The sequence below is a fragment of the Fusarium musae genome, chromosome 9 (assembly GCF_019915245.1).
Source record: "Fusarium musae strain F31 chromosome 9, whole genome shotgun sequence".
NCBI lineage: Eukaryota > Fungi > Ascomycota > Sordariomycetes > Hypocreales > Nectriaceae > Fusarium > Fusarium musae.
Window position 1 is genome coordinate 686,485 of NC_058395.1, and position 22,325 is coordinate 708,809.

The window sequence follows — 22,325 nt, forward strand, 5'->3', positions numbered from 1 at the left end:
ACGGTTGCTAGGCCTGCGTTATCCAAACTGTTCAATTGCAGCAAACCATCCATGCGTTCGAGTTTAGCAATCGCCAGCAAAACTATCCACCTATCTCCCGTGTCTACAGATTGGAGGAAAGAAAGCTCGGGACTTTGATCCTAAATGACAAAAAGACCTGGGTAATTGCTTATGACACCCTGTTCTGGGTTTGTTTTGATGCCCTATACTAAGGTTTAATGCTATGTTGCTCTCCGGGGCGTATCCCTTCGCAAAACTCCCAAGCTGTGATGAATTGCCCACTGCAGACCAACTAAGCAATCTATCCCACAATGCTGCAATCACACGCGCTCTGATAAGCTATGCTGTTGTCGAAAAACACAAAGAATTGAGTCTTCCGGAATCAATGGTATTTGCGATTCTTACACCCTTTGACACGCGAAGTAAACCCAACTTTGGCCAGGCTGAAACAGTACAAACAGAGACCCTTTGCTTTGACTTGGTTCAAGAGCTTTTGAACACGTTGTTCTTCGATTGCCACTGACAAAATTTAGTTTTGGACTGACACAAATGGCACAAGACCCGTCCAGATAACTGATGTTGGAAGAAGGGAAGTTTGACAATGAGTGGGAAGCTTACAGCAAAGTCGAAGCCCAAGCTCCTTGTCGGGTATGCCCGCGACGTAGCTCAAGTGAGAGGGCTGCAGCTGCTTGACGAGTTTCTTGCTAAAGGTAAAGAAAGCATCGGGGTTCTGCATCCAATAGGCAGCAGTTGTGAGTTGCCACGTCTCTTCGGGGTCATCTGCCCAAGCATACTTTGCAAACCAATACACCGAAGCAAAGGTAAATCGCGATACCAAATCATATTTATCAGCAAGGATCGAAATCTTCTGGATATCTTCGGGGCCACAGTCTTGCGTCGAAGGATTAGACCCGTAGAGCGCGAGGATCGTGTTGTCGAAAGCGAGAGGGTCGTCGTCGGGGAGCTCGAGAACCATTTCTGGATCTCCGGGCTGGCGATTGCGCAAGCGCTCGCCCTCTTCGAAGTTTGGCCCAAACATGACCGAAAATACAGGCGATATCTCGCACAGGAAGGCTGACGCAACTCTAAGGAGAGTTCGGTGGGGGCCAACGGCGAGGATTAAATCGCCACCTGAGATCAAGTCCCGGACAAATCTGGATTGGGCCACAGTCTCGTTGGCCTCTTCTGGGCTCGAAATGACTGATTGTTCTGGAGTAAGATCCATTTGAGACCAAGCGTAGCGGGCACCTTGCAAATAAGAAGAAAAGGGGTGGTGTGTGTTGCTTGGTGCAGCAAAAGTTTCAACGGGGCTCATGTCTTTGGAGTCTGGAAAAGGAGAAGGCTGTTTGCCAAATTGGTAGTCCAATTTCTAGCCATACCAAGGACACGGTCTTATAATTGGGTGGGCTCCCTGGAGGGGAGTGATTCAAGATCATCGCCGACCTCAGCGTCGTAGCATCACTTGCTTACATGCTCTGCGCGTCAGCCTCGACAAGACAAGACGGTGAAAATGTGCAACAATTGACATACGCATCTCAAAAAACTTAAGAATGTCAAAGTCCAGATTCAAGTCAATCTTATTTGCCACAATCTTATTTCTCCAGATTTGGAGAGTTTATTGCGAAGCATATGCTCGCCTTCCGGGAGTCTCATTCTTAGGTAACTTTGGTGATAAGGCACCGCGCGACCAACCGTTGACTCTGATAGGCCTCTCTCGTTCGCCGTGACTATCTGTATATCGTAGCAGCGAATGAGTGACTTTTCTTTTGACTTTTCATCTTCGTGATTCTATGTCTGCGCTTTCTCATTGCGTGGCTTCTGAGTGACATACATGTGCCTGGCTGAGAATGTCTTCGTGGCCCTTGCCAAAGACGAGGAAACACTCGTCTATCGATAACAGCAGTCAACAGTTCGAATTCTTCTCCCTAAGACTTTCCTCTCTTCGACTTTGTTGATCCTCAAGTTCTGCGTAGATTTCTTTGGCAGTTTATACTGCCTGTTCGTGCCTCTCTGCCACAAGCGCTCGGGATCCGGGATCATCTGCCAGTGTTCTGCCAACGCTTCTCCCATATACACGACGTCTTTGTCATACTTCTTGTTTCTCTTAGTCGGCTTATCGCTATTTAACTTAACTTCGTTCACGACAAAATTCTGCGTAGAACTCTCCGGTGGTTTATACTGCTTCTACGTGTGCTCTCAAACTTTCTCCTGCCTCGTCCAATCGCTGATTCTTCTCTCTCAGACAACCATTGGTCTCTCGAAGCTATACTTTTTGTTACTTGCACATTGTTCAAGTCATTTCATCTGCCTGTGCATTAAAGTGTACCACCTCCTTTCCTCTTTCATCCTCCCACGAACCCTGCCGATACCCAGTCACATTCCCAAGTCACACATACAACTCCCGGTATCTCTAAACCACCACCATGCCGATCCCAAATCCCAATCCCGAATCCTCTACTACACGGCCAGACTCAAACCAGAGCATGCCAGACCAAGAGGGCACAAGCCTGGTTGAGAGTAGGGAACATCCTGCTCACTCCTTTCGTTTTACTGACCATGCTTTAGGGATCCCAGAACTCGAGACAGACATAGTAAGCGGTGGTGATCTTGTACTTATCGTCGGAGCGGACAGAATTCGGATCAGAATTACAGAACAGGCTGCCCGCGTGTGTTCAGATATTCTTGCTGGCATGCTTGATCAACAAAATATCACTAACGCTGACAATACGGGTCGGGTTCGTGAGCTCGAGCTTCCGAACGACAATCCTACCACGGTGCGGAACGCGTTTGGCAGCATCTATCCTGGCAATCCTCATACGGACGATCTGTGGCCAGCAGAGATCTACGATGTGGTCGTGTTTGCCAGAGAGTATAAGATGATTCCCGAATTCAAGAAGGTTGCTCCAAACTGGTTCCGCACAAGATCTTGCGGCCGCCGCTTTTATCCTGTGCATACGTTCTTTGGTCTGGAAGAATGTTGGTACCTAATGATGGCAGCGCATTACATGCGTCTCGGTGATCATTATGCTCCCGCTTATCTCCGTCTTGAATTCTCCAAACTGAGCGAGCGACTGGTGAAGGATGAAAACCCATATCACAACGCCCGCTTGGTAGAACCGGGGCCAGATGCTCACGAGATTGAAGTCGATATCTACCGTAAGACATTCCTCCCCCTTCATAGTGCACAACTGACTTGGATTGAACCCAGGCTCTATTCGTGAGGCCAGGCGGAAGTATGCAACAGAAATGGAACAGCATCGTCAGTCTCGCTGCATGGGAGGCGCTGGATCATGCATCGGACTAGTATTTACATGGCGTTATGGAAGCTTTTACTTGTGTCAGCTCTTAACATAAAGAACATGAACAATCGTTTTAGCGGGTTTCAAGGGTTTGAAGTCGATTAGTAACTGGCCAAAACCTTCACAGAATATACCAAGAGTTGGAGGAAAGTTCAGGATGGGTTAAAGTTTGGTTATTGTTATTCCTCATCTTGATGTTAATAAGAAGTCTGGTCTTTCTTTGGACTAGGTTTTTCTAAGACATAAAATGCCATGTATTGGTTACTTTTATTGCCTTTGTGGTAAATGATATGTGGTGAGGCTGAACGCGGAACAACTTAATGATAGCCTTCACAGTTGTGGGATTCAGATCAAACTGGCACAAACAAATCGCGTCCAATCAGTCTTTTTATTGAAGAAGACTCGGTTCAAATATTCCATTTTGCTTTTCCTTTTGAACTTCCCAAAGACTGCTGCACTTATCCCAAATTTCCCCGATCACAGCAGATGCGTCCGATAATGACGATCAGGGTAGCTACATCCTGGACACTGCTGAACGAAAGAGCGGGTTGCATGAGAAAAGCAGAACAGACAGAGACCACGCTCACCACTATAGCCATACTTGGACTCCATCTTTAAGTGTATGTTACGCAGTTCTTCAACGGCCACTAGATGAGTATTGTCAGTACATGAGAATGTCTTGTAATAGTTCGTGACTTACTTCCGAGGCGCAGACCAGTATGTTTGTCGTGAAAGTTGTTGATGAACTTGAGCAAGCTAGTGCTCTTCAGGCGCATGTTCCTGGTTACGTCAAAAAAAGCCCAGTCGACCTTGAGTATGTATGCGACAACCAAGGCATTCCACTCATTCTCAGAAATCACATCTGCACCATCTGTCTTGGTGGCGTTGAGAAGCCAGAAAGATGCAAATACTTGGAGACGCTCGACCATTCCATATTTATCTGCAAGAATGGCGATCTCCTTGGCTTCACTGATCGAGAACTTCGTGGCGCTTGGGTCTGAGCTGAAGAGTGTGCGCAATACCTGGTCCATTGGCTGTTCCTTGTCTTCGGGGAGGACGATTTCAATGGGGCCGTCATGATCGGACTTGTTTGCGAGGGCTTTCCCTTCTTTCATCGGTGCATCAAGCATAGCTCGGAAGACAGGGGAGATGAGTTTGAGGAAGTGCGAAGAGACCTGAATCTTGTGCTGGCTTGGGCCAACCACCAGCATAACATCGCCGTCGGGAGCGATTTGGGTAACAGAGTCTGCTACTTAGAAAGTCAGTGATGACCAAAGCTGTATATAGAATGCCATTTAACATACTGGGAACATCACCTCCATCGGCGTTGAGAACGGCGCGCGAAGTACCCATCTTCGCAAATGTGCGTGTTCAGGAAGATAAGTGAAGATGAAGAGCACAGAGAGATGCCGTTTGTTGAAACATTTTGATTCTTCAGGCTCGCATCGCTTTAAGCATACCTAAGAGGAAGTGGGTTGAGTCTGGAAGCATCTGACAGGTGTGAGCGGCTGGCAGTGAATCACTGCTTGACCCCCCTGAATTGACTCGCCCTTCGACCTCAAAGGTTTTGCCAACAGGATGTTTAATGACAATTTCTAAATTTACCTGAACAATCATAAACATGAACAGAATTTAGGCTCTGATTTGTCAATACCCAACATGATTTACGACACAACGGGTATAAAACAGCTTTCCGGTGCTCGCTCTCGAGCTTAGATATCAGGTTTGCGTGAGATCAACACCAAAAAGCTCCGTGCCTATATCCTACACGTTTGCTAAACAGTTCAATTGTCAATCAGTTTGGTACTACGACTAGAAACAAAAAATGTTATCGCAAAAGGCTGCACAAACAAGGAGGTCAATAAGGCAAGCAAACTTACAGCGGGTGTCTATAAATACCAGCGCCCTTGCTCAGCATTCTGGATTACCCCCTCTCCTTATTTCCAGACCGCCAAGGCATCTCGGCCAGTCTCTTTTGCGTACACATTCTATCCAAGTCTTGCGAAATATGTTCCTCCTGGCTGTTGCAAGGTATCAGAGATGTAACACTCCTGCTTGAGGCACAGACAGTAAGAGACCTCAAGATGGCCTCGCCTTGGGATTTAAACTCTCAGAGTACATGATACATTGGCCGCCAGTACACCATGGAGATTTTATGCTGTTAGTTGGCAGATGCAAAGTATTAGTGAACCTAGATCGGTGTTCATAATATATCCTGAGCCATTGACATAAACTTCCTCTCCCTCATTCTTCACAACTCCCTAGCGAGTGGTATGAGCCCTGTTTCCACGTAACTGACGAAGTTGATCTCTTTTGGATATTATACTCTTACCAAACTGGATGCTTGTCTTCACCATTGGTGGAGCTCGCACCAGTGTTCATGTTAACCCAAGAATTTTCTTGTCGAATATCTCGGTGCTCTCTATGATCCCAACTTCGCAGAAGTCACAAGATACCGCTCTCCTTCAAGCCTCACCAATGCTCCGAACAGGAAACCCACTCTCGTCACTATATGAGCGTCTCGGGATTATAATTTCTTATCCACTATTATTCGTAACCCAACGGACAGCATGACCTCCACAGGACTCCCCTAGAGCGTCCTCAAAGGAAGCTGATGTTGCACCTAAGGCAGAAAGCAACAGAGCACAATCCTCTGGTTAAGTCTCTGTATACCAGACATTCGAGGAGTTATAGTTACAAAGACGCCGAAGCAATTATTTCCAGTACCCTATATCGTGCTAAGGATGGAGACTTGAAGTTTCTTGGCCGCCAAGAGCATTTAGGCTGGTCTAGTGCAGCCAAGTCATTTCATATGTTGTTTCCTACTACCGCTCTTCCATCGGTCCTACCTGTGGTTACCGCAAGCGTGAGCACTATCGTTTATATCTGCATTTACTGCCCCCTTATTATATACCATGTTCAGACATGTATCAGTCACTGGAAGTTAAGGCTCAGTGGTGGTTCATGAAAATGGAATAGCAACTCACGAATGGTTGACTCGGTCGCCTTCTCAGTTCCGTATCATGGCCTTTTTCTCTTTCCATCCTCAATCCATCAGAGAATGTCGGAAGAGTTCAGTATGTGTCAGTATCCTCCGGTACTCCAGGTCTGCGCTAACACACTTAGTTCCAGACGAAGCCGTCGGCAAGACGGCGATGTAATTCTCGTCGCCGGTAAAGACCAGCTGCGAGTTCAGGTCTCTTCGGGATTCCTGACGCCGATTTCCCCAGTTTACAGTTTCTATATTCCCCATTATTCGTAAACTAAGTTTTCGTATTATTATAAAAATGAGAGGCAGTGAGGCACACGCAAAATGAAACAATCATTCCTGACGGAGACGTGGTTCTTGTCGTCGGTCGTGAGAAAGCGCGAATTCAAATTGCTTCCGAGTTCCTAACCCTCACGTCTCCGGTGTTCGGCGCCATGTTGAACCTCAAGTTCTCAGAGGGCATCAAGCTCCATGAGAAGGACAAGTCACCAGTCGACATGAAACTGCCAGAGGATGATGGGCTGGCGACTGCCCAGGCCTCAAAACCTTTATATGGATCATACCCAGAAATGCTACTTCTCACACCTGACCAAATCCAGAAAGTCTCCATTGTAGTAGACAAGTACGATATGTCAGCACGTTTTGTCATGGCCGGTACAGTCTGGATGGGCTGCGAACCTATCAATCTCGAGGATGCCTGGAAGCTTATGACAGCTTCTTACTGGCTTGATCATCAGGTTGGGTTCCGTCGGATGAGCGAGTATGTCATACGAAAACTCAACCACGCGCAAATCTTCCGTCTCGCCAACGAGACATTCGACGTCGCTCTGGGTCTGAAACTAGGCAGTGAGTTTTCATCATGACAAGGCTCCGATATGGCTGTGATATAATGCTGACCTTCCTCCAACAGTGGCCCTCCTTCTTCTCCATCATGCACTCTCAACTGTCATGGTGCATCCGAAGGGAGGGTTATGCCTACCATGCTTCAAGATTGCTGTGGAAGATCCTGCGGGAATGCAGCCAGGCTGTCCCTGCCCAAGCAAACACCGCTCTGGATAATCTGATCAGGCCGAGCATTGGTGGAGAGAGGAGGGACTCAACGATACTAAAGAAAGCGATCAGGGTTTCACTTTTAGGATCAGATTTTTAATAACAGCGGGCGAATAAGTATTCTAGTGGCAGGTATATATTCCAACCTGTTGCTTATTCTGTCACTCCTCTAGCCCTGCTGCTGAACACATGTAATCAAACGGTTTGTATTTCCATGCATATTGAACTCCTATTGTACTGCAACATTTGAGGCTTATTTTCCATTCTATTTTGTTTATAAACCTCAATGGTTTGATGTGCATCAAATGCCATCGGCCATGTTACCCTCTTCCATCTTCAAACTTTTGACATCAGCTCTCTCCCTTTCTAGCTTCATCCGAGGCGGCATTACTACTCGGGCACTTCATACATTTAATAATATTTCTCATTCAGTATCACTATATGTTTTCTCTGCCAATGTTACTCAAATTGGTGGGTTCTTATGACAGAATGGGGGAGTCTGTACGAGAGCTGCCACTGTTGTTGTTGTTCACTTGGTTCACAGCAAGGTTAATGCTCTCATTTGCTGAGACACAGACGCCAGTTTGGAGAGACTGCTTTTCTTTCCTTGGTTCTATATACAAATTTAACTCGTAGTATTCTCTGACTGTTCTAAAGAGGTGAAGCCGACTTACAAGGCATCCATCACATTGAAATCGGTGGCAGAGTCACTGTTTTGCAATATAGCCAATTATCATACAACTAAAGTCTTCTTTATATCTCTATAGGCTCTTTTTCTCAGTATTCATAAATCTTTTTTATTTATTTAATCCTCATATTATCGAAATCGTAAAAAGAAGCTCTCTCTCTCCAATTTTGGTCAAAGAGTTTATACCCCGAGCGACTCTGCCCATTGAACGATCACAGTTATCTTTCGTAATAGAGCCTTAATAATGAATATCCATCTTCTTGGAAGTTCTCCTTCTTTAGGAAAATATCCCTCCTTCCACCCAAGTATCTCATTTGACAGTGCAAATGGCGAACTAGTGTCCTTGCTGTCTGTATAGCCATGCTTGGGTAACATTTTATAACGACTGAAAATGTCCCTTTTCTTAAGTTCATCTCATAGCGAGTTTTGATGTTCATCGCAACAAACCAGTGAGCCGATGCCTAGATTTTGAACGCCGTCCAACTTTTCAAGGGTGTATCTCGTGGGCCGAGGCCATCGTTGGTATGCATCACTATCGATTGGGGATGGCGGAGAAGAGGATGCATGCTGCCCCGAAGATACCAGCCTATCCTGATGGAAAATTGACTGTTCTGGAAGAATTCCCTTTCCATTCGAAACCGGTAGGCGGCCTGATGGTCTGGCTGGGTTGTTGTCGCCGCTGGATACCCTAACCAGATGGCCGCCACCTGGCAGAACTCGCCATCATGTCATACTTGTCTGCCAGGACAGACACGCCTACGATGGCCCGAGGCTCTGCGGTGAGGCACTCTGGGTCTGACCCATAGAGAGCCCGGCTGCTCTGCCGGAAGGATCGGGCCGCCTAGCCCTCGAGTATTGGCAGGGCCAGCACCCGTTCGAAGACGGGTGGTATATGCTTCAGAAATGAAGCAGTGATCCCAACCGCTGTTCTGGACTTCCCCAGTACAAGGACGACATCTCCATCGGGGATGATGGTGATATAGTCTTATCATATAACCGTTAGTTTTCTCCCTTCAGCTTGGCCGTTGGTTCACATACCGGTTCGCTCATTTTCATCCATTCTTGAGGAGTACCAGGTGGTTATATAATCACGGACAAAATAAATTGAAGGCTTGAGGCCAAAATTCTGTCCAGCCCGGTCTGGAAACTGTCCAGACTCCTTCAATGTCTATATAGGGGGTGTCTTTGGCGCGTTGTATGTCTTACAAGTTCATCAGTAAAATTCCTGATCGGGTCTTCCCTGACTCTACTCCTGATGCTTCTTGTCTTGTGATATATATATAGTCTGCGCATGTACGTCGCGGAATCTCTTGCGGCGCTTCGCCTTCAACCTTAGCTTGCGGATCGTTTGTACTACCGCGGCGCGAGGGTTCCTTGTTGGTTGTGGCTCACTTCTAAACAACTTCCGCAGATCTCCTCTTTTAGCAACTGCTCGATCATTCATCATAGGTGTGAGGTATTGTTGCTGTGTTGTTATGTTCTTCAATGCTAGTTTGCGGTGTCGGGACAGTTGCGATCACTTCGAATATACTATATGAGCATGGGGAGCTGAGGGGAATGTCACACCCTTTATCGTGTCCTGCAAACACATCCCAAAAGCATGGATATTCCGTGTCTTGCCAAGACTTGCAACAACGCCGGCAATTTGACTAGATAGAGTGTTGCTCGCTTATGTAGGTAGTTTGTGTTCATTTGTTGAGACCTTTTTCTCAGGCGTGGCAGGGAAGTGTATGTCCATCATGACTTTAGACAACTGTTTGCTGCCTGGCTGCCTGGCTGCCTTACTTTCGTGGCTTCGGAGACGAAGCTCGAGGGAGAGTCTTTGCTCATTCTTTAGAGTTTTAGAGTTTGGGGAAAGGTTTAACTTAATACTTGCCAACTCAGTCCTGACAAGCTTTTACAAAAGGTTTAACTCAGTACTTAGCCCTCACAAAATCCCAATAGACTCTACTCATCTTCCCTCCCTTCTTTTCTTTCTTCTAAACGCACACCATCAACCAAAAATTCATCAATCAACTATACAACCTCAAATTATCCATCCAGATATCATCACCGATTCTACCTACCGGATCAGTCAGTCTCGACGCTTCGACAACCCTTTCGATCAGTAGAAGACAACGACGTTGGGTACAAAGCGCAACCATGCCAGGCACTATTTTACACCTCTCAAAGAAGGAGTTTGAGGAGATCCTTGATGAGAAGCTACAGCCCATTAACGACATTCTTAATGTCATCAAAAAGAGGTTAGATGACCTGACGAACCAGGATCTGGCACCCAAGACTCCTCCTAAGGAAACCGATATTCGACCTCAGGACTGAAAGATTCTGCGTATGTTCAGGACTGAAAGATTCTGCGTATGTTCCAAAACTCTATACACTAATCCTGCCGCTTGTTTACTGGCTCACATCTCCAGCCAGTCATACTTGAAACTTGCCTAGAATGCCTAAGGGAAACGCGGGTAGGAGGCATCAACGGGACCATGTGTCTCTTCTAAGCCCTGCTTCTAGTCTATTAGCAATGCTAGCTATAGCAAACCCGTTCCTGCGTCACCAGAAATGTGTGGACGGCATGTTTTTGAGTGACAGAGATAGGGCTCTTAAGAGAAGCAAAAGCCACTTGACGACATTTTTTCCTGTATACAAACTCACCCACAGCGGACGGAGACCACATTTTGTGACTGCTACAATATATGTAACCAATTCTTTTGGGTCTTTTTGCCTTGCAGAAGGTAGGAAGCCTAGTGCTCTAGTGTTCCATTAGAGTTGGTGGTTAAGAAAAGCACCCAGGGAACAATAAAGAATATGGCCTTTTCGCGCTTAATAAGATTCAAATAAATATCAATGATCATATTTGCGGCAGTCTCGTAAATGCGATAAATTTTTGTTCGTTTTGTTACTCCCTCCCCACCTTAGCAAACTCCCCAACTATCCTTCGGTCAACCTCAGGGAGCAAAACATGAGGTTTTAGAAGAGCATACCAAAATAAACTCAGTAAAGACTCTCTTAAACCTGTACTAAATTTCCTAAACCTTTCCATCACTTAGGATAACGGTCTCAAGTTTTCTTGCCTCCCCCGGTCAGGTAGGTCCGCCGGACTGAAGTCAGTGGTAAACCCAGTGTTATCGAGCTGCACAGGGTAGCCTCCCCACTAAAATTTGTCTCAGTACACATCCAGCTCAGCTCGCTTCCATCCTTATCACTCACAACTCATCATGAGAACTCGGAGATCCAATCGCACGAAGCGATATACGATAGAGAAGTACGACTTCGAAGGTAGTTCCGACGAAGAAACTCTCGATCGCGCTTCCAAGCACGCAGAACGGGATGAAAACTTTGATGAGGCTGCCGCTGCAGAAGAAAGTGCCGAAGAGCTCGCCCTCGGCCAAGAGCACGACGAAAATGATGATGCAGAATCCGACGGTCCTGTGAGCGAACCAGATGGCGTCCTGGACAGATTTGCTCGTCAACGTGTCAAGCCTATCAGGCCCTTCAACGTTCGCGCAGCCGGCTTCACGGGATACCTCGATCTTGAGCCTGTGGCGGATGGGCGCATTGTGAGATCGTACTGGGGGCCCTACGACCGCGGGTTTAAAGCCAAGCAACTAGTTGAGGCATGGTACGGACGTCATGAAGATGGCGTCAAGTTGGTCACGGGTATGCTGGATCGTTGGATGGACTGGACAGTGCTTCCTCCGAAAATTCAGGATGATGAGGGTCAGAAAGATCGAGGTGTTTGGTCGCCTAGCTACTTCGAAAGGGAAGCTTACAGCGCCGAGCATTGGTATGAGCGTGTCAGGGAGAGTTTACCAGAAGCAAACGCGATGGTACCACTGCCGACCTATGAAGTTCCGCGGTACCAGTTTAAGAGAGAGCCAATGCCAGTATTATTAGGGCCGCCCACATCTCAACAAGAGCTCAAATTCCAACCTGGTGACTCATACTCTATATCTCAGAATGGCCTCCCAATGCAAAATGACGACGCGCCCTTGGGGTGGATTTTAGATGCCGGCGGTATCGTCACCGGTATGGACTGGGCACCTCTGAACAACGCCAACTCGCCGCAACTTCTAGCCCTCTGTGTTATTCCACATTCCGATCAAGAACTATACGATTACGAACAGGAATCCTTGAATCCAGAGTTCCAAAAGTACGGCACTGTGCAGTTATGGGAGTTCGTCGGAGAGAGGCAAGAGAATGGCTTTGCTCGACCTTCGATGCAACCTCCAATACTGCGCAAGACGATATGTCTCGAATTTGGGCGGGCTCGAAGAGTGAAATGGAGTCCCGCATGCGGTTTCTTGGCCATTCTTTGCGATGATGGCAACGTGTACGTGGTGGAGGCTGGTGACGGCGGAGGGGGAAGTTATGGTGAGTTCAATATTGTACTGATGCTAGTCCAATAGCTAACAGTGTTCAGAAAAGGTTGCGCAGCCAATAGCTGTATTTGGCTTCCCAGATGAAGACGCCAAAGCGACCGCGCTTACATGGATCAACTTCAACAGGCTGGTCGTGGGTTATACTGACGGCTCTATTGCTATTTGGTCCATCCGTCCTCATCGCCTCCTATCCCGACATCCTGTCCACCACAACATCGTGGTCGATCTCGTCTCAGGCTATCCAGCAATGCCCTACCTCGTTGCCTCAACCCCTGTAGGTGGAACTGTCAAACTGATTGACCTTCGTGCGCCAAGTTTCGAGTCAACCGAAGTCCAGAACCTTACAGTCGGAACACAACCAAATTTGCTTGGATACAGCGATCACTTGCTTGGCTTCTACTCCATGTACCCATCCGCCGGTGTTTTGAATACCCATATCGGCTTCATGCACCATTCGCAATTCCCTGTTGCGCGTCGTGTCTTTACAGGGGAAAGCTTTCCTTCATGTCTCGCAGTCGGACGAACACATCCATACCTCCTTGTCGGCTCTCTAGACGGCTCACTGTGGGCTATCAATCCACAGGTTGAACTCTTCACCACAAGACGTGAACCCACGGACCGTATCCGAGTTTTCCATCACGAACATCGCCCTGCAAAGCTTTTCCCCACTGGCTCACCCGCGGCAGCGCGAGGAGTGTCAAGAATAGCGACAGGCTTCATATTGGAGCGCAGCCTGACTAAGCATTCAGCCCATAAACCGCCGGTCAAGAAAGGGAAGAAGCCAAAGAAGAAGGATACCGACACAGCTGTCGGGGACGATGAAGAAGAAGGGGGCGCAATCATGGATCCGACCCGAGCCATCATCTACGAGCCACTGACAAGGATCACGGTGGCCGAATGGAATCCTAACGAAGAGTATGGATGTTGGGCTGCTGTGGCGATGGGCTCAGGTCTGGTGAGGGTCACAGATCTCGGCTTGACGATAACAGAAGAGGAGGAAAACTAGTCCATGAGACACTGAGAACCCATAATGGTGTGATGGTAGTCGAAAGCCTTGGCCATGCCGTAAAAGTGTGTGACGGCTGCAAGGATGACGAAAATGTGGAAGATCTGATGCGAGCTTCCCCAGATATCAAAGGCGCCAGGTGCGCTTCTCTCGGGCCAACGAGCCTATCAAGTCAGATTTAGATGCTTTACGTGAAGAGTCGGGGAGGACATACCGCATAGAGTACAGCGCCAAAGATGTACATTACACCATGGAGGAGAACCCAGCTGAGACTCATGCGATCTTCAAGACCTTGGTAACCATAGATGAAGAGGCCATGGATGACAGGAACAACGCCAGAGAGACCAAGGCCGATGAACATCATTGCACGATATGGACGCCATGCTGGGGTCCGGAAGCGCTCAACCCATGAAACGATTGTGCATCCAAGGCCGAGTATACATATCTATTTTGTCAGCAAGTTTCTCTGCCATCAGTAGACACATCATGAACTTACAACCCATAGATAGGAGGCCATCAGATTAGGCAGACAGAAGAAGCCGTAATACAGAGCTGGAACATAGCTGCCAACGATCAAAGCCACGATGCCTGTGTAATCCAACTTGTTCCCCCACTTCGAAACAGTATCGCTGTGATTCGACAAAGTGTGGTACGTGGCACTCATTCCCAGACAAACAACAGCGCCTCCAAAGAAGCATGCAAAGACGAATACGTCAGCGCTACTTGCGCTTTCGTACCGTGGACGGACAACTCGATCAACATATGCTGCACTAGCGAGAAATACTATGGCACCGAGGAGGTGAGACCAGATGTTGACGGATTCATTGTGGAGGTAGAAGAGGGAGCGGACCGAATGGGCATAAGAGCCATGAGATTGGCGGTAGCCCGAGAGGATGAAGGCGTTGTCGCGACGCCAGGCTGGGAGATCATCCCAAAGAATGAGAAGAGACTGCTCAACCTTTGACTCGAAGTTCTTAGCGGCATTGATAAGGTTGTCTGTGGCTGAAGGCCGACGATTGCGAACGCCGTAGGGCTGAGTTTCGGCCATGATGAAATGAGGCTATCCAGACTTGGAACGAACACAGCTAGAGTCAGGAACTTTGCATAGAATCATTAACCGACAATTAGTTTCTGCCCTTGCGTCCTAGTTCTCGACTTATATATGAACCAAGTTCCACTTCTCCGGTCGTTTATTGTTGTGTTGTTGGACCAGGGTAGTTTTGTTGGGACAAGCACATGAAAAGACACGCAACGTGCTCCGAGGCTAAAGACAAATCGATGATGTACGCTTAATGAAAGAAGGCCTCTAGAAGCGTCGTAGAAGTTCCACTCTATTTTAGTACAAGACCCTATTTTATTGCAAAAGAGGTTATGATGGACTTGAAAATGGAGATGAAAGTCTTTGGCGAGAGATCTGCTGTTCGCTAGAGAAATTCACAAGCGAGGTGCACTAATACAATACAGTGGAGGTTTTACTATCATAACATTGACGTTCTAGCATTTCTACGATCATGGCTACTCTCAAATCTAATTGCATGGGAATATCGAGGCACTGCAGTCAGCATTTGGGTCAGCATAGAATTCATTTATCGTTAGCCATCGCGCGAAAATATCGTGATCAGTGAGCGCCAATGTCTAAAACGCCCAAAACACGCAGGCTGTCTGTCTGATGCGCTCACGCCATCCAAAGCCCCCAGGGATATCTCGAGTCTTCGCTCAATCGTCGCTAGAACCTCGCGAAACGTCTATTTCTTTCCGCTCTTCTTGATGCCCTGGCCACCGGTGTTGAGAGGGCCCTTGCCTCCAGCCTTGGCGGCAAGTTCCTTGCGAGCCTTCTCGTCTGTATCCTAGAGGTTAGTGTGATGTTTCTTTGTATATTTCGTATTTGGCGGTTCGTACCGGCGCGCTTCTTCTCGAGGAAAGCCTTGTCATCGTCGTCAAGTTCCTTCTGGGCCTTCTTGGCCTGCTTCAAGGGCTTGACCTTGCCGCCTGTGGTTTGGAGGGGTTAGTTTTCTGTCTCTGTAGGAATTCAGTCGGAGAAATTTAACGAACCTTCTCGGTTAGCGCCACCCATTTTGATATATGTGAAGTGAAAGAGAGTTTTGAGTTGTGTTAAAAAGGAGGCAAAGCTACGGTTGAAGAAACAAAGATTGTCGCGAGAGGGAAAAGTTGCCTCCCGCTTATTGACTTTTGTCCAGGCCCTCTCGCGCTCAGCACAGCCCAGCCCACTCACTGGTAGTGGTGAGCCCACTTTCGACCGCGGGGATAAGCGCGATAAGATGGATAAGGGTCTTTCGGGGCTTAGCTAATCCAGAAAATGGGCCTTGTAGCCTCATTAAGTTGTTGCGCTGTTATATACCTGACGTCAAAAAGTCTAGAGATACTCGGTTCAGATAATAACTTTCATCTCGCATCACGGCACCTGTTTAGGTTTTACGACACCTCCATCCGCCTCAGAGTTTCCAATTCGCTTAACCAATTTTCATTTTCATCTGGACTGTGCTCCAGCCTTCCTTCATCCACTACATTACCTCCCCTATCGGCTCTGAGCCTCTACGAGTCACTACTGATCCGGTTGGGCTCTTCTCCCATTGCACTCTGCTCTTCCTAGTCCCCAGCGCTGACACTGTTTCTGCTTCTCTCCATTTCAAGGCCTTGAGGATCTAAATAGCACCGTCGTCATCATGGCGTCGAGTTCGGACGAAGGCGAGATCGTCGAGAACGCCGCTAAAGATTTGAAGGCAACTTCACTGCAGCATACTGGAGGAAGCAGTGTTGACCGTCAAGACAGAAACAAAAGTAGACTTTCGACTCCGGATCACGATTCGGCTTCTAGATACAGCAACGGGTCACGACGAAGCATTTCACCCCGTGGCTACAAGCGATCGCACGACGAAAGAGACAGGAATAGGGACAGAGATCACTACAACTCCAGACCTCGCGATCAGGCCTATCGCCGGAACTACGAGGATTCGCGACGTGACGACCATCGAAAGCCGCGAGGACAATACGATGACCTAGATCGACCTGCATCACGAACATCAAATTTCAGCTACGGGGGCCGCGATCGGAGCCGTGACCGAGACAACTACCGCGAGGGGGACCGAGATCGGTATTCTAACAAACGACCTCGAAACAGGAGTCGCTCTCCTCAAAGATCTCGACCTTCGGATAGAGGCAGGTTTGATCGCTTTGTCAGAGAAGGCCAATACGATCGTCGCGACGATGGGCCGAAGGAACTTAAGTATGAAGACAGTTCGAGAAATGGCGGGTCTATGTCCAAGAGGACGACAGTAGGAGAGGCTTCACGCGCCCAAGAACATCATGCTAAACCTGAACAAGGCCTTACAAATGGACATGGTACTTCCAAGGCTTCTCAGCAGTATGTTGACCTACACTCCTCGGTTAAACGAGATACTAACATGTTTATAGGGAGCCAGCAGCTCAGAAGGAACCGGAACGAAAACCGGAGCCAGAGCCAGAGCCAGAGCCCGACTACGAAGAGCCTGAGCCTTTTGACGAAGAAGCTGAAATCGAGCGACGCCGCAAGCGACGTGAGGAGATTCTGGCTAAGCACAGTTCTGCGACTCCTCTCCTTCTCCATGCTGTAGGTGCGGCTGCGAGTAAAGCTCACGGAGCTTCTCCTGCGTCCACCGCGCCCGACACGCCCATGAGAGCACATTCCGATATTGAAAGCCCCCGCACTCCCCGATCAGGTATGTCAACAGCATCTGGTGGAAGGATCTTATTGACCAGAGGTGCAGATATCGCATCACCACGCTCTCCTGGATCACATACCGAAATGTCTCCGGGAGGCATCAACTTCCTCGATGACAGAGCCCTGATGAACAACCACGGCAAGGCTCAGCCAGACGAGGAGGATGGCCCCTCAGCCGCTGACTACGATCCTACTGGAGACATGCAGGAGGATGAACGACGACATGAGCTCCGGCACGGGAACGTCGTACTTCATGGTGAGCAGCATCCCATTGCAACGGAACAACAGCCACAGGAAGATGTTCAGAAAGAGTCTACCGAAAAGACCGGCGGTGATGATGACGATGATGACTTCGATATGTTTGCGGAAGACTTTGACGAGGAAAAGTATGCCACAAAACCTGTCGAGCCGGTCGCGCCTATCGAGGGTGACGGCAAGGCCCCTGATGTCCCAGCTATCAAGGGGGGTATTCTTGAAGGTGACGACAAAGATGGATACTACAAGATTCGCATTGGTGAAGTCTTGAATGGTCGGTATCAGATCCAGGCAGCACTGGGAAGGGGTATGTTTTCAGGGGTAGCTCGTGCCGTCGACATCACCACGAAGGAGCTCGTCGCTATCAAGATGATGCGAAACAATGACGCCCTCCGAAAGGGAGGATACACAGAGATCGCTATTCTGGAGAAGCTCAACGAGGCCGACCCTGAGGGTCGCAAGCACATCATCAAGTTTATCCGCCAGTTCGACTACAAGGGTCATCTGTGCATGGTGTTCGAGAACCTGAGCATGAACTTGCGAGAGGTTCTGCGAAAGTTTGGTAACAATGTGGGTATCAATCTTGGAGCTACGCGAGCATACGCATACCAGATCTTTGTCGCTCTCGCGCACATGCGAAAGTGCAGTATCATTCATGCTGATCTCAAACCGGACAACATCTTGGTATGCAACCCCACGATGCTAACATTAAGACACGCGAGTGCTAACTTTAGTAGGTAAACGAGAGTCACAACGTGCTAAAGATCTGTGATTTGGGTACGGCTATCGACAAGACGGATGCGGCGACAGCGCACATGGATGTCACTCCATACCTCGTCAGTCGATTCTACCGAGCACCGGAGATTATTTTGGGCATTCCTTACGATTATGCCGTCGACATGTGGTCTATCGGCTGCACGTTGTATGAGATGTACACCGGCAAAATCCTCTTTGCTGGAGACAGCAACAACCAGATGCTCAAGGCAATTATGGAGATCAGAGGAAGGTTGACGCCGAAGTTGTTCAAGCGTGGTCAACTATCGCCGGCTCATTTTGACGACAAGGGACAATTCGTCAGCATCGAACGAGACAAGGTTCTAGGCAAGGTATGTTGTGATTCCATTCATTCACTCCCTCCACGTTGTTTCTGTTGTTGTTTTTGCCATCACACTCCTTGCATCTTCCTACAAGCGCCATATGGCCATGCTCTTGGTGGCCGCCCACGCGAGGTCTATGCTATTTTTGCCACAATGGCTGGGGGCTGTTCCATCATGGGGCTCTGCGAGCGTAAGCGCCTACGTTAGATCCCTTGCAGACTGAAGCGCTCGGGATATGTGGGGTAACTTGACGATGACCAACACCACCCACATAACGGTCAATAGATCAAAACAACAGCCATCAGGCATGTTTGATCTCAGCCGCCCTTGCGGGGTTCTCGAACATACTCAGCAAGGGATAGATGGATGGATGGTGTGATGAGATGGGGTTACAGAACGCCTCGGGATCCTTTCGAGGTTAAAGATCAGGTCGCATGACTTGTTTTGTCTCGGTAGATCGGACTCCCTCTCAACGTCAGCCACGATGACCTACATATCCCTTGCATTCGAGTTCAACGGCTGCTAAGAGTTTGGCCAAGCGCTCATCCCTTGTTGGCATGCGCATTCACATGGAGAATTCCTTTTCCCATTTTAGAACCATGAGTCAGGAATGGATAACTAACAGATTGCGCTTGCAGACAACCGTCCGCACAATGGCGGTGGTAAAGCCCACCCGGGACCTACGGACGAGACTCATGGCTGCGTCGTCAGGGATGAATGACGCGGAAACGAAGGACCTGAACCACTTCATTGATCTCCTCGAGCACTGTCTTACCCTCAATCCCGACAAAAGGATGAAGCCGGCTGATGCACTGCGCCATCCCTTCTTTACTGCACGGGCGGGACATGTACGTCGGTAAGGAGGGTGTCAAGCATTCGGATCATGGATTCATGACGCTGTTTTGAGACAATCAAAGGCGCGGGATGAGAGTTTTTTGGGGCAAGATATTTTACTTGGCTAGACAAAGCAAGGGAGGATAATGGCTGGTTCAAAACATGTGGTGGTTTGATCGATGTCTCTGAACGTGTCACCGCCGTTTTTATGTCATGCCTTGCTATGTCTCACCTTGTCTGTTATGTCTCGCATGAGGCCGAGGTTATTGGAGTCTAGACTTGGAAGAAGCAGGCTAGAAATTTTTGATGGAGTTCTGGAGTATCGATCCTTTACGAGGATCTAAAACAAATGCCTACAGACTTTTAATAGCATAGCCACTAAGGAATCGCCTAAGTAATGCTCGGATTGTTTGATGAATGATCGCCGATGATTGAATGAGTCTTTTTACGATGCGTGACCGCGTGCTCGCTGTATTCCGAGTCACATAACGCCCGGCTCATACGGGAGGAATCCACATGCTCGGGCTTGGTATTGAGGTTGATTGAGGCTCCCAGGCACGGAGTGGCGATGCAGGCGTGGGCTTGCTTACCCGCGTGAGCATGAACACGCCAGGCAGCCGACGCTAGGTGAAAATGTTGTGCATTTTCTAGGCTACATTATTCATTCATTCCAGGATCAAGTTTGACAGCCTGATAGGCAGAGACTGGGCGTAACGATCAGGGCCGATTACACATTGTGGTTAGGTTTGTTGATCTGATTGCTGGCAGCCGATGTTACATTTGAGATGTTTGTTGTAGATGGTTTGGGGGACACGGGTTGTGGTCTGTGTAAGTCGCTTGGTCGGGATAGAGAGTGGTTGGTCAGACTATCAAAGAAGAGAGTTCTTTGTGTTTGAGGAGTTGACGTTCACGTTCAATGAGGTCACACAGACAAAGTCAGTGGTACAGAGAAGAAGATGAGCAGGGCGAGCAAGCTGTGACGTTTGTGCCGATGATTGTCGTGATGTGATTGATGTGCACGAGAGCTCAAAGGTGAGGCTTTTGATGATCCAATATCCGATATCCCTTGCTTGATCAACAATGTCACAGATCGTCACTCACTCTTAGTCTTGTCTTGAGCGATCTTATCGGTTCTCCCCGAATGTACCGAAAGCGTTGCTTGCCCTGCATTATGATGTGCAGGAATAAAATTGTCGACTGTAACACCCTTCTCATACAAACCTGTAACAGAACCTGCGACGGAGATTGCGCCCAGACTAAGGCTCGGAGGAGCAGGGCAAGGATCCCTTGAGCCTGAGGGTTTGATGAAATCAGGAGTGGGTTCGGGATTTTCTCAGCCTCACTTTAATCGCAGGGGCAGGCAGTTTTTGAGTGAGACATTATGACGGGCTGTGGCGAGAGTGTCGTCAGGATCGGCGGGTTTTGTTTCGATGAACCCGGTTATTCATTGGTGCAATTTTGCTGGGTTATGCTGCTGATTGCCCTACAAGTTTCATGAGGAGAGATGATCCGTCCAGTAGAAGTTTGCTAGCCTGTGATTCGGGAGACCTACAGGACGTCGTGGTGATCGGTTTGTGTGTCTTGGTGAGGGTTCTTGTGTTGGATGATGATCAGGCCAATGCGACAATTATGATGTCTCGTGTGATCGGACACGATAACTGTGAATGGACAACAGAATTGCTGTGAGATGTGCTACCCGCCTGGCAAATAAGTGAATATCAACCAAAAGATACAGTACTCCGTAGAAGAACCATGTTATCGTGGTTAGATACAGGGTAACATAGCATAACCGTTTGTGTTTGTGATGCTCCGTGTCCTACCCCGGGTCCGCTCCGTGACGGCATCTCCAGATCCCAGCTCCACATGAACATGGCACGGCCGATTCGCGCAAGAAGGAGGCCGATAGTGAGCGGCCCTTGACCTCGTGTGTCCGGACCATTCCAAGGGGAGGGGAGCCGTATCAATTCTGGACTACAGTACGTACGGCTGAGCATCATCAAGATCTTGATATCGCTAGCGAGAGTCAATGTGACGCTTCTCGTTCTGGATCGTGCTACAATTGGTCCAACTCGATCTTCAACTTCACAAGCCGTTGATGCAAATCATGGCTCCTCCAGGCGCCGCGGATGTCATCCCGTAAGCTTCACCACCACCCAATAATGTCCCCGCCCCTACTTTACTTTGCGCCGTTGTGAGTCGAGACCGGCAGTGCATAGACTTCAGACCAAGGCGACAACGTTGGCTTCTCGCTTCTCTTTGCGGTAGCCACGAACCCGTAAATGATCGGCCATGATGCGATACATTTCTGGTATCTCAAATTATATTCGAGCTGATCAATGAGCATGTTTCCCATGCCCCGTCTAGTCCGTCTAGCCCGTCCCCTTCTCGGGGCCTCGTGACAAATCCTGTGTGTTGCATTGTCCTCCCTTGCGTCCACACGCTACGCATAATCAGCCCTTGCAGACATCCAGCCTTTGGCGGTGAATCTACACTGTAGACAGAGACTTTGGTATCAGCCCACCTCGAAACGGGCTGTTTTGGCTCTAGTGGGTGCAGCTTGACGCTTGAGACGGTCTTCTATCTCATGATTGCGTCTTCATTGACGAAGGTTTACGTGGAGATACGCATGTAGTGAGTGGTTATCTCCAAGAGATAGCTGCTGATCGATTCGGTACTGCATGTGATGGTGGTCGTATCTCCCCAGACGCTTTCGATGATCGATCTTCAGATCGTTATCAGACCAGAAACGAGTCCCAGCTCGCGCTTCCACTCCAAAGCCATTGTCAACAGCAAGGATCTCTCAATCGGGCTAGGAAACACCAGACTTGACAAAGATATCATGCAAACCAAGCCAAAGGTGATACCAGCGCCAGCCGGTTCAGAGACGAACCGCAACCATGTTCCCGGGGAAGTGGCCCTGGCGGCAGTTGATGGTGTGCTCTCGATTGCTCATCCTCAATGCGAGTGACTGCCCTGGGGCCGCCCTCCTCCATTTGTTTCCCTCTGCATCTTC

At 48.6% G+C, this 22,325-nt stretch overlaps 8 protein-coding genes across 8 annotated transcripts; 4 read left to right on the forward strand and 4 right to left on the reverse strand.

Moving 5' to 3' along the window:
• Positions 1-529: 529 nt before the first annotated feature.
• Positions 530-1,315, reverse strand: J7337_011487 (uncharacterized protein; the record flags this gene model as incomplete). Its single annotated transcript, XM_044829031.1, has 2 exons — positions 530-573; positions 619-1,315. 2 exons carry the CDS (start codon positions 1,313-1,315, stop codon positions 530-532), a joined length of 741 nt encoding a protein of 246 aa, XP_044675706.1.
• Positions 1,316-2,423: 1,108 nt separating this feature from the next.
• J7337_011488 (uncharacterized protein) lies at positions 2,424-3,304 on the forward strand (the record flags this gene model as incomplete). The annotated part of the gene is made up of 3 exons (XM_044829032.1): positions 2,424-2,517; positions 2,566-3,156; positions 3,228-3,304. 3 exons carry the CDS (start codon positions 2,424-2,426, stop codon positions 3,302-3,304), a joined length of 762 nt encoding a protein of 253 aa, XP_044675707.1.
• Positions 3,305-3,813: 509 nt separating this feature from the next.
• On the reverse strand, positions 3,814-4,652 carry J7337_011489 (uncharacterized protein; the record flags this gene model as incomplete). Its single annotated transcript, XM_044829033.1, has 4 exons — positions 3,814-3,830; positions 3,887-3,946; positions 4,000-4,548; positions 4,604-4,652. 4 exons carry the CDS (start codon positions 4,650-4,652, stop codon positions 3,814-3,816), a joined length of 675 nt encoding a protein of 224 aa, XP_044675708.1.
• Positions 4,653-6,722: 2,070 nt separating this feature from the next.
• On the forward strand, positions 6,723-7,151 carry J7337_011490 (uncharacterized protein; the record flags this gene model as incomplete). The annotated part of the gene is made up of 1 exon (XM_044829034.1): positions 6,723-7,151. The coding sequence occupies one exon, from the start codon at positions 6,723-6,725 to the stop codon at positions 7,149-7,151; it is 429 nt and encodes a 142-aa protein (XP_044675709.1).
• Positions 7,152-11,238: 4,087 nt separating this feature from the next.
• On the forward strand, positions 11,239-13,408 carry J7337_011491 (uncharacterized protein; the record flags this gene model as incomplete). Its single annotated transcript, XM_044829035.1, has 2 exons — positions 11,239-12,394; positions 12,444-13,408. 2 exons carry the CDS (start codon positions 11,239-11,241, stop codon positions 13,406-13,408), a joined length of 2,121 nt encoding a protein of 706 aa, XP_044675710.1.
• A 187-nt stretch (positions 13,409-13,595) lies between these two features.
• Positions 13,596-14,456, reverse strand: J7337_011492 (uncharacterized protein; the record flags this gene model as incomplete). The annotated part of the gene is made up of 3 exons (XM_044829036.1): positions 13,596-13,853; positions 13,905-14,037; positions 14,146-14,456. 3 exons carry the CDS (start codon positions 14,454-14,456, stop codon positions 13,596-13,598), a joined length of 702 nt encoding a protein of 233 aa, XP_044675711.1.
• A 697-nt stretch (positions 14,457-15,153) lies between these two features.
• Positions 15,154-15,482, reverse strand: TMA7 (Translation machinery-associated protein 7; the record flags this gene model as incomplete). The annotated part of the gene is made up of 3 exons (XM_044829037.1): positions 15,154-15,248; positions 15,308-15,397; positions 15,461-15,482. The coding sequence occupies 3 exons, from the start codon at positions 15,480-15,482 to the stop codon at positions 15,154-15,156; spliced, it is 207 nt and encodes a 68-aa protein (XP_044675712.1).
• Positions 15,483-16,092: 610 nt separating this feature from the next.
• Positions 16,093-18,840, forward strand: J7337_011494 (uncharacterized protein; the record flags this gene model as incomplete). The annotated part of the gene is made up of 4 exons (XM_044829038.1): positions 16,093-16,790; positions 16,841-18,065; positions 18,119-18,487; positions 18,784-18,840. 4 exons carry the CDS (start codon positions 16,093-16,095, stop codon positions 18,838-18,840), a joined length of 2,349 nt encoding a protein of 782 aa, XP_044675713.1.
• Between the last annotated feature and the right edge of the window lie 3,485 nt (positions 18,841-22,325).